The sequence below is a fragment of the Drosophila suzukii genome, chromosome 3 (genome assembly GCF_043229965.1).
Source record: "Drosophila suzukii chromosome 3, CBGP_Dsuzu_IsoJpt1.0, whole genome shotgun sequence".
Classification (NCBI taxonomy): Eukaryota; Metazoa; Arthropoda; class Insecta; order Diptera; family Drosophilidae; genus Drosophila; species Drosophila suzukii.
The window spans coordinates 66427053-66438555 of record NC_092082.1 but is presented as its reverse complement, the minus strand read 5'-3'; the positions used below and the strand labels follow the sequence as shown (position 1 = coordinate 66438555).

Below are 11503 nucleotides of genomic sequence, written 5' to 3'. Positions count from 1 at the left end.
TTAACAAAGACCCCAACTTTTCTCCCCTCTAGTTGCCCATGCAAAACTATGTAATATACCAGTTTGAAGCCAATAACCCCACAACTCCATTCTGTTGTATACAGGATTTTATAGGGCATTAATAATGATTCATGTTGGTAGTTATATTTCATTTAAATTTAATGACGTTGAGCTTTACGAATATATATAGACTATAGCCAGTAGTCATTTAATGCCATTTTTATCAAAATGCGCCAATATGTTGTAGTGGAATCCAGCTATTATTCGCACGGGGCAGCCTATTGATATGCCTGTGGGGGCTGTAGATAGTAATCTTCAGATAAGGCGATTAAAATACACTAGATATTTGGTTTTAAAACTTTTTTTTATTTAAAGTTTTCTTTGTTTTTCTAATATTTAATTTTCTTTTTTTCATGTGTTTGTTTTTGGAAAGAAAGAAAGTACCTAACAAAGTATTTTCTCTTATAAAAATTAAACATACATTATACAGAGGTTTCGGTTTTTTGTGGTTCTCCTTTTATTTGTTTAAATTTTACAGTTGTATGATTTGCATTTGTTTGTTGCATTTATTGTTTAGTTAAATATATAACTTCTAGGCGAGAGTTTAAATAATTATTTATGTACTTGTAGTTGACTCTGTTAAGTTGTTGGTTGTTTGTTTTGTGGGATGATTTGGCTTCTATGAATAAACTGCTATTGGGCCCATGTGTGTGTGTTTATAGTTTAAATTTTATAACAATAACAAATTATTATACATAGTTATAGCTTTAATAATAGTAATTAAAAATCAATCGATAGATCCAAGCAAATGATACAAATGGCAGAGGACGATCTTGTTGCATGCGTAACTAAAACAGGTGTGGAGGGGATAGTGGGAAATAGGTCGGGGGGCCCAGGTGTTGTGTCCTCTTATCCTGCTCTGTTTGAATTTGAAATGTCTTCGATCTTTTTTACAATTTGAAATTGATTTTCTTTTTATTGTTTAATTTTATGTTGATTCGCTTTACAACTATTTTGTTTTCTAATTAAAAATTATGTGTGTGTTGGTATTATTTTACTAATTTACAGACAGTTCTAGCCCAAAAAGTTGTTTGATAAGGGGGAAGTATTCGTTCGCTTTTTGTGTGTGTTACCCATTTCTTTTACATCGTATTCCTGATTCTCCTTTTGCTTCTTCTTTGTTTTGTGTTAAGGCTAAAATTGAAATTTGCTTATAAAATGTGGCTCTTCTTGCTACAACTTCTCCTTTTCTCTTGTGAGGCTGAGTTTTTGTAAAGTAGATTTTGTGTTTTCTTTTTTTTTCGCTTAAATTAGTTTGGGTTATAAATTTAAATGTATATATTTTTACGCTTAAAACTTTACACACAACTTAGTTTCATTAAGTTTTGCTGATTTGCTTTTTTTGTGTTTTGTTTTTGGATTTTTTGTTTGTTTGTAGTTTTTGCAATCAAATAATTTAATAATTTGTAATTTGCTGGTTTTTGTTTGTTTTTTTGTTGTGTTTTGCAATTTGTATATAATTTAAAATTATAAACACCCCCAGAATCCCAATTTTGTAGACATATGTGTGTGAGTGTGTTACGTGGACGTCGCCTCCTAGGGTACATAGCCATCCGAACCGAAGTCGAACAGCCGATCGATGCCCTCGTTCGCGTTCAGCGCATACGGATAGTCATTGTCGTCCGGCGGATTGATGGACACAAAGGCGATGCTGTTGCCGAAGTCTGTAAATAAAAATGCAACATGTTACTAGGTATTCACGGAATATTTCTTAGAGTTTTGGGCATGACTGTTGATGGCTTTACATTGGATTATTGTCGATCTTATTGCCGTGGACAAACATAGAGGAGGAGAGAGAGAGCTGATAGAGCGAGAGATGTTGTGGATGCATGTTTGAAATTCACGCCAGAGCTGAATCTCATGGTGCTACAGAATTTCAATTTCAAAATGAACAATTGGCCCTGGAGCGGTCAGTGTTGTCAGTGCAGACCCACGAGAATTCAGTTCCAAAATGAATTTGACACGAGGACGATTGCTGACGAGGCGGCGGGTTATATGTCGATATATATATACATTTATGCACAATTATTATTAAATTTTTATTTTGTATTATTAGTAAATGGTTAGCATGTTGATGTGAGCACAATGTGAGAGTGAATGTTTTGGGTGGAACACCTGTTAAATTAATGGTAGGTGATTATACTTTTTCTTTTTATAGAGGCTTGCCACAAAAATCACTCGGGTTTGAATTTCTCTTTTACTATTTTTTTCCTGCCAGAAAACTTGACGCTCTGGATACTTGTGAAATAATTTTTCTGGTGGTTGCCCTTTCGCAGATTTCTGTGACACCCCTAATAGAACACAGCATAATGAATTGGTTTAAAATAAAAAATTATAATAAAATCAAATTGTCAATTTTGAACTGATTCTCGTTGGCCGAAAGGTTGCAATAACAAAATAAAAGGTGTTGGAAAAACATTAGAAATTTTGAAAAACGTTTTGGTTTCAAATCCCTTGATTTTGGGTTATGTTGCTGTGAGGATCTCACGCTCAGCAAGAACTCAGACTGTGATGCGGCTTTTGAATACACGCAGGTCACAGAGAAAGTTCTTGACAAGTGCGCCTCATTCGGATCTAGATTAAGTCCCCTGCAAGATCCTCAATTAGTTGTTAGCTGCGGTTATATACATGGTGACAACACAAAAACACAGGCAGATGCAAAATGATCATGGATGAATGAGCGGCGGGCGAGTGCAAGCATGATCAGATTTAAGTTATTTACAGTAGTGGTCAAAACAATATAAGATGTTACAAGAAATTACACAAATTATGGGAAATCAATCAAGTAAAGGTGTTTCTTTCATATATTATTTTGACCGCCTGGGAGAAGAGGACATCCCAAGGTGGCCACAAATACTTACAGTCCTCCGAGCCAAAGTCGTACAGGAACGGTTCGAGGCCTTGGAGCGTTGTGTTGCTGCTGTTGCTGTTGGCATCGCAGTCGGCAACGCTGGGCGGCAGGCTGTGGCGGTCATGGCTGAACGGCTGATGGGGATCAGCGTTGGCGCCAGCGCCAGCGATGCTGCCATAGCCGCCGTCAACGCCATCAACGCCGCTGCTGCTATTGTTGCTGTCCGCGACGGCAGCGAATTGCATTTGAAGCGAGCTTATCGCCGACGATTGGGTTGCTGCTGCCGTTCGCGACGTTGCTGATGCCGCTGCTGCTGGTGCTACAGATGTTGTGGTTGCGTCTTCCATTGCACAATTATACATGGGCACATCGCTGCGTCGCTGACTGCTGCCGTAGCCTATTGTGGGTGGTTGGGAGTGGCTGTTGCTGTTGCTGCTGCTGTGGTTGCTATGATTGCTGTGGTTGCTGTTATGACTATTAAGCGTAGTGGTTGCTGCTGTTGCGCTGCCTGCGGCAATTGCTGCGGCTGCTGCCGCCCGACGACGCTTTGTTGGCGTTGGGGGCGAGGATTCGGTTAAGCTGCTAAACAGCTCCTGGATGGAGGTCTGCTGGTGCTGGTGCTGCTGGAACTGATGGCTGCGGACCACCGGATTCGTCAGTGTCGGCACCAGCTGACTCAGCTCCGTGTCCACATCGTCCTCCTCCGGCTGCTGCAGCAACTGTTGCTGCTGCTGCTGCTGGTTCAGATTATGATGCTGGGCCATCGCAATATCACAAATGTTATTATATTCAGGCTGGGACTGCTTGGCGGCTTCCTCGATCGATTTGCTGAGGTTGCGGGCCGAGCGGTAGGGCGTGGGAACTGCAATGAAAAGCAGGAGAAGTTAATAAGGAATACTTACAAGATATAATTAATAGTAACATATTCGAGAAAACTATTATATTGATTTCTGTATTATGTAGTATGGTACTACACAATGTTGCCCAGATTTATATTTAATCCGAAAATAGTTCTTCAAAGCTGTTCCGCATATTACTCACCAAATCCCTTGGTGCTCAGGGCATCGATATTGTTGAAGAGCGGATCGTTCAGCCGCTGGTTGGTCAGCGGATGCAGTCGGGTGGAGGTGGCCGTCCGCACGCATCCGGCTCCTGGTGCTCCAACGTAGCCGGCGCCCGCCGCAATCGGCGAGTTCTCCGGCGAGGTGTCATGGCAGAGGAAGACGTTGATCTCCCCGCTGTTTTCCGCCTTCACGTAAATCTCGCGCGGCAATTTTGTGTTGGGCAGCTGGACAACAAAAAAAAAACAGAACAAGAACGAAACCCGATTATTAGCCAAATTCCAGATGGATGTATATACCATAATTAAATACAGATAAATGGCAAACGGGAAAGGGAAACTAACTTTCAAGTTGAAGGGGGAGCGGTAGAAATTTTTAAGCGGTCGCCGACCGCTCGGCAGCAAAAGAGAAACACAAATGAAGCGAGCCTGAGAATGAACAGCATTTTTTGCCGCACGCGTATTTTTAGAAATGATATTTTGCTTTTGCCGTTTTGGCCCCCCGTCGCCTTCTTTTATTTTATTTTTTATAGCTTCCCTTTTGCGTTGTTGTTATTTCGGCAATCGGTTATTGGCGTTGCCAGAGGGCTTGAAAAGTGCTCACATATTTAAATCATGATTTGAAAATCTCTTGGGCACTGGTTTTCCCTTTTACCCAAAAGAAACAATTTCGAGTTCATTTAACAGTTCAAGGCGAGCGGAAACATCAAGAGCTGATATATTTTTATAAATAGTGTGGCATCTAGTACCGAGGAGAACCGAGCGGCAACAGCGACGATTGGAAAACTTTGTTGGACGAGGCCAGAAATTTACTTGATATCAAAAAGAAGGTGGCCCGGAGGGGCGGGATTCCATTTCGCCTGTCGTGTCTGCCGCTGCGATGGCCTTCTATAAATAAGCGCCACGTTTAATGGCATGCAGACGCTAAGAAGAAGCACCGCTGACTAGGAAAAAGCGAGCAAAAGCTAGGAAAAGCTCTGACGTAGACAGGCGTATATAGGAACTGCACAGAGATATGTATGAGCCTTCGGTACAGAAATAAAAGATGGGGATATCGACTGTTTCCGATTGAGAGAATGAGTCAAAGAGTATTATAGATGCATAGCTTTTTAAAAACTAAATAATAGTGAATACAATCACCAGTGAGCAATCATCTGCATTGGTATGACTTCCAAAAAAACCCCTAATCCAGTACTCACCACGAGCTTGGCCTCTGGCGGCGCTTTGATTACGATGACGATCTGATCTTTGAACAGATCCACGTTGAGCAGGTCATTCTGCGTAACGTAGGCCTTGCCACCGGTGTTCTCCACCTCCTTCGAGATCTCGGTCAGGTTGCCGCGCATCTGGTCGATGGCCATGTTCAGCTCGTTCTCCTGCTGCTCCAGCCGCTGCGACTCCGCCTCGATGCGCCGAGATCGCTCCTGACTGACCATCGACTGCCCGCAGCGCCACTGGATGTTGTTCTTCGACTTCTTCTCCAGGATGTTGATGCCCTCGAGGACATTGGTGATGTCGTAGATGCGTCGCTTCTGAACGCGCAACCGAGTGGAGGCCTCGTTCAGATCCACAACGCCATCCGGCGACTCCTGCAGCAGGTCCACAAACTTTTTGGTCAGTATGCCCAGCGAGGTGTCCGCCCGATTGCGATCCCCGCTCGATGAACTGCTGGCCACCGAAGCGGCCAACTGCTGCTGGGGCGTCGACAGGGCGAATGGGTGATGCGAAGCCGGCTTGGCCACCCCCACCACCACATCCTCGTCCAGCTCGGCATCCGCATCGTGGTGGAGCTGATGGTGGCTGTGCCGCAGCTGCTGGGGCGTACTGCTGGCCACATGCTTCTGGTAGCCCACCGTCTGGTGGTGAGTGCTCTGCTTGGCCTGCTTCTTCGGGTGGATCTCGTCGCTGACGGCGTGCGGTCGGCGTTTGACCTGCTAGGAAGGGGTTCAAAAATTATTATTAAATAAAATAATAATTATGTTGTCAAAGTTAATGAAAAAAACATACATGATTTACATTATCGAGTTGATTTGGGTATCTAAATAAAACAAACTTAAAACGCGAATTCTTCAGACCAAGAGGAATCATTCTACTATTTTATGATCTTAATCATCTTAGTTTTGCTTTAAATTGTGATGGACTTAATGCTTAATTCAATATATGTTTTTTTTTTAAGTTTTACTCCAATGTGTCCCCACTCACCTTGTAGTAATTTGTGATATCGTTGGACTTGCCGGTCGCCTTGCGCTGCTGCTGATTTTGGTGGTGCTGCTGCAGTTGCTGCTGCGCCTGGCCCGCTGTTGCCGCCGCTGCTGTTGCCACTGCCCCCGTGCCGTGCCCCTTGTCCAGACTGATGTAGACATGGTCCCGCAGATGGGCCGCCACGCCGCTGTTGCTGTTGCTGTCGCTGCTGCTCAGGCCGTGGTCGTAGTCCAGATCGAGCGCCTCGTTCTTGATCACAATATTGTTGTTGTTGTTGTTGATGTTGGTGGTGCCGCCGTGCAGATCGTAGTTGAGTCTGCGGGCCACCATCGTGTGGCCAGTTGCCCCGCCCGCGCCATAGTGCTGCTGCTGGTGTCGCTGGGTGTTGCTGGTGGAGTTGTTGCTGTTGCTGCCGCTGTTGTTGCTGTTGTTGATGGAGGCAACATTCACAAAGAACTTGGACATTTCGCTGCCGGTTCTTCGTGATTCTTTGGCGATTCTCCGCCTCACTCTCTCCCTCTCTCTCTCTCTCTGTGGCTCTCTCTGTCTTCTGTCTATATATCTTCTATATATAGTATTCTGTTAAGTTCGCCTCAGTCGGCAATCGCTGGCATTATATTGTAGCATACTTTTAAGCACTGCCTTCGAAAAGTTGCCACCCAGTCGGAATTTCCAGCTCTCGTGTCGGTTTACTTATTGTACTGCCTGTTTATCGCTCTCGTTCTCTTTCTCTCTCGATTTCTGCTCTTATCAACTAAATTAGCACCTAAGGATTCTTCACATCTGCAAAAGAACAAACAAAGAATAGATAAGGTTAAATATTGTGTGTTTGTGTGTGTGTGTGATTTTTATTGGGGACTATTTATAACTGATTTGACCTGCTTTCTCGACATTTTATGCATTTGGCACATTAAACTTTTGATCTGTCTCCCATTTTTTCCAGTCGGGCGCAACAACAAATTAAAATGCGCAACCGACAGGCGAACGAACGAGTGTATGTGGAAATGCAAATAAATGCGAATCGAAAGGCAATGGCGAAAGAAAACAATTTCACGACTTTAATAAAAGAGCATGGGAAAAAGAAAAAACAGGTAAGTAACGAGAGAGACTCTGCAACTACCATGTATTACCCGGCTTTTTTTATGGCCAAAGTAGACCAGTCAGAAACGCGTTAATGCAACAACTGTGATAACAGACAGCGAATTTAGACCCATAAATGGTCATCGGCTGATAAACCTTTAGCCCAGAAAACACAAGTTAAGAGGGCCTTTTGAGGGTCATTATCATGGTCTAATACATTAAAAAATAATAATTTTTAATTAAGGTAACTCATCTATAAACATATATTTGATCCGGAAGTGCGCTGGTTTAATAGGTCAGCAAAATATATTGACTTAAAGGCTTTCATATAAAAACTTAAATGTGATTTATGGTCTTGTCCCAATTAATTTCCTATAACTTATATTTTTTATCGTTTGATGAAAGCGTAAAATATGCAGCCAAACCACATGAAACCAGATGATAAGCAGAAATCTCAAAAACAGGAACTAAAAAATAAAAAAAATTGGTTAAACAAAAAATGCCAAGCTCAAAAGAACCGGATTCGAGTGTTAGGCGAAGGGAAACTGTTAGGCGAAGGGAAACTGCCGAAACTATTTCTGAACCCAAGAAGAAGACTTGCTGAGTTCGCGCACAAAATGTCAATAAACTCGGCATAAAATATTAAACAATCAATATGTGTGCAAGAATCAGAAGGCAAAGGCAACAAACGCAAAAAAAAGGAACGAGATAGAAACGAGAAGAACCATCAGGTAAAGAAGAAAATAACGTTATTGCCGCGGTCGGCTTTAACCGCTTTTGGCAAAATAAGAGCCACGGCCAGTCTACACAGTAGAAACACTGGAAATAAGCCATGAATTGGTAATTTATTCAGTTTTATCCCAGTAAATGGGTTTTACACACGTCTAATTACCAAGTTCTTGTATGATAACAACCATATTTAACATGGTTTTCATAGTTCTCTGAGCAAATAAATGTTATATAGCCTATTTCCACTGGAAGTATGACATGTATTTCTCATATATTCAGTTCTTATCACATCTAAAAACCCAGTTCTCCTATGATAACAAATATATTTCACAAGAATGCAAGAGCTCTATAAGAAAACTAATATACATCATATATTTTTTATACACAATTATTTTTCCCAGTGCCTCTACCTGTCACCTCTTCCTCCACAAACCCGACTTTAAGTTCATTAGAGGAATTCTGGCCCCATTCGCAGCTAAAGTGAGCATGAATGGAAGACGACAACAACAAATTAAGAAGCTCAAATGAGCGTAAAAATAAAAACAACCACAACAGGCAGGTAAAAATGGCAATTAGCGCTGCTCGGCCTGCATGCAATGTTAATTTGCATAACAGAAACTGTTAACTAAACAGCCAACGGTTCTGAGAGTTAAGCCAAATAGAAAAAATAGATAAAACGAACGAAACATCAAGCGCAAACAACTCGACTAGCTGATAATTATTCTAAAAGTTGCAAGAAAACCCCGAAGAATGATAGCGCAAATGAGTGCCTCCAAAGTAAAATGAACCAGACACCGCTAAAATTTCGCGCGGAATTTGCTGAAATGTGCAAGAAATCGGAATGGCAAACGCGCCAGGTAGACAAACCGCTGAAATTGGCATTGCACAGTGGCCTTCGATTTCTGAAATTCCCTTTCAAATTTCACCTGCTCGAAGGTAACTAAATCTGGAAACTGATAATCCCTGATTGATATATTGCATCATTCGATTAAAGTATCTAAAATGTGATATTGTATAGGAGCTTAATATTGAATGGGTTAATAAAAAGTATAATGACGTGGCTTTTAGTACCCATTAACCCTTTTAATAACGAAAATAAAATGTATTTTTAAGCAAAAAATATCTAATATTTTATGTTCCTGATCTTTAAATATCTCCATCTCTGTTCCACTAAACTGCAGTCGCGTTGGCGGCAACTCAATTCCCCTGTCTTCGCAACCTTTTCTACATTAGCCAAAAGCTTTGCAGTGATTCTTCGAGCGTGTGCTAATGTGTTGGTGTGTGTTTGAGCTAAAAAACGGTATCTGCTTACAGACGAACGAGCCCAGGTAATTCAACTCCCATACATGGAAATCGTATACTCTCTCTCTCTTTCTCCCTCCAAAAGAAATGCTAAAATCATGTGGGCCAGACAAAAGGCGGATGACGAAAGGGGGGAGGGTGAGGGGCAGGGGGAAAGGGTAGCGAAAAAACCAGGTAGGTCTCGCCGATTGAAATTTCCAATTTAAATTTCTTTTGATCGGCACGCAAAATGCGAACAAGTAGCTGGAAATATTTTGCATCTAAAATTACAGTGAGACGTATAAAGTTACCCAAACAACAAAATTTAGCAAGAAAAGTAACGGGGAAGGGGATTTGCAAGCCTTGAGATCATACAAACAAAGTGCAGAAAAAATCAAGACTTATTTTTAAAGCTTTTTAGGTCTTCAAATTGCCTAATAAAAGTATATAATATGGTGGCTTTTGGGACCTTTATATTACACCAAAGTCGTTAAATTTAATTGCTACACAGGGGTTATGAAGGGAGCACCGCTAACCTATAAACGTATAGCTTTTTTATGTAATAAATACACTTTAGGTGTCTTTTAAATTATAATTCCTATATAAAAATTTTGTATTGGTTGTACATTGTAGGCTCACAAATTTATAGTTAAAACCCCTAAAGGTTGTTCAAATAATGACCCTTCCTAAGCCCAAAAAACAAATATGTATATTGAAGATAATGTATCTGTATCTGCATTAAAACAACTTCTAAGTGCACTTGTCAGTCATCTCTGCATACATTTATCTAACAGCAGAAAGCGAAGCACAAGGCGAAGCAAACAGAGGGAAATAACATTATGCAAACAGGGAAATGAACATGAAAATACGAAGCGGCGAATGGAAAATCGTGGAAAATGTGGCCTACACGGCAAATAAATAACAAGTTTTCTTTTTTATTTTTTTTATTTTTTCATCTCCCTCTCCCCCTCTCTTTCTCCATTCAATTTCAATCAACATTGGCGCAACAGAGCGGAGCAACAATAAAAACTAGAATAGCTTTTCTTTTGGTTCTCATTGAGAGTCGCGTACAATTTGTATGACTGATAAAGGAAAAGGCTGGAAAATAAAACGTACACATTATGTAGGGGCCAAGTAAATAATTCCGCTGGGGGTTGTCGGTGGGTGGGGAGGGGAGAAGGGGGAGTGGGAGAGGCAGCCAAGCGACTCAAGGCACGCAATGCGACTTTTGATAGCGCTGCCGCCTCTCTCTTTCCCATTCCCTCGCTCCCTCCTCACGTTCGCCGTGTTAATTTCAAATTAGTAAAGGTGGAGGAAAGGTGCTTAAAGAACGGGGGTCCTAACTTTTTATAACCGAAATCAAATTCAATTATTTTACACATTTCGTTGTTCTTTTAACATCATTACTACTGCTTGCCTTTAATTATGTTATAAATAAAATAATAGCCAAATTGATATCGGCAACTTGCATTTCCTGCTCTAATCCCAAATCGAATGCACTTAATTGCCAGCATTAAATTTGCAAACATAACTGTATTCCTCGGGCACGCCAATTTACCGCTATTAATTATGAAGCCCATGCATTTACATGGTTATTAATTATGCATTTTGTTGTTTATGCAGACGCACACACACACACAGGGAGGGCCAAGCATATGCAAACATACATACACCCACACCCACACGAAAGCTAATAAAAAGTTTCGCTTTCTTTTTGCACATCATTTTGCATGCGCAGTAGAAAAGCAGGGACAAGTGAATCAAATACAAATAAATAAGGTGCGAGTGTGAGTGTGCAAGGTGTTAAGCAACAACAATTGCAATTGAGTAAAAAAAGTGAAGCAAAAAGCAAAACAAGAGGAAGAACACGAATTTTGTGTATTAAGCGGCAGATGAGAGAGATAGAGAGAGTCGGTAAGTGTGTGTGTGTGTGTGTGTGGGATGCTGCGGGGTAAAGAGAGAGGGAGAGAGAGAGAGCGGGAGAGTAAAAGCCGGCCTGAATCCGAATAACAGCTGTTACCACAGACACAATCCACAGGGAACATCTCTCTTGTTGTTGTTGTGGGCTGAGAAAAAAAACGTCCACATGGTTGCCTTTTTTCTCTAGCCGGTTTTATTTTCTCTGTTAACTTTATTTCACTTAGTCCATTATACTTTGTTTTTTTTTTGCATCAAATTGGCTATAAGTTAATTTGCACAAATAACGTAATAAAATTGAATACTATTACACTGCTACAAAG

At 41.3% G+C, this 11503-nt stretch overlaps 1 protein-coding gene across 4 annotated transcripts in view; it reads right to left on the bottom strand.

The window, feature by feature from the left end:
- Positions 1-345: 345 nt before the first annotated feature.
- Positions 346-11503, bottom strand: part of E2f1 (E2F transcription factor 1) — a 45505-nt gene continuing 34347 nt past the window's right edge. For 3 of the 4 annotated variants that reach the window (XM_036816665.3, XM_036816667.3, XM_036816666.3), the window contains 5 exons: positions 6174-6956; positions 5171-5905; positions 3953-4199; positions 2922-3773; positions 346-1724 (listed from right to left, as the gene is read on the bottom strand). In XM_036816665.3, the coding sequence (XP_036672560.3) occupies positions 1597-1724; positions 2922-3773; positions 3953-4199; positions 5171-5905; positions 6174-6638 (2427 nt within the window). In that variant the 5' untranslated portion in view covers positions 6639-6956 and the 3' untranslated portion in view covers positions 346-1596. The remainder of the gene's footprint in view (positions 1725-2921; positions 3774-3952; positions 4200-5170; positions 5906-6173; positions 6957-11503) is intronic. The other variant, XM_036816668.3, reaches the window with a different exon arrangement.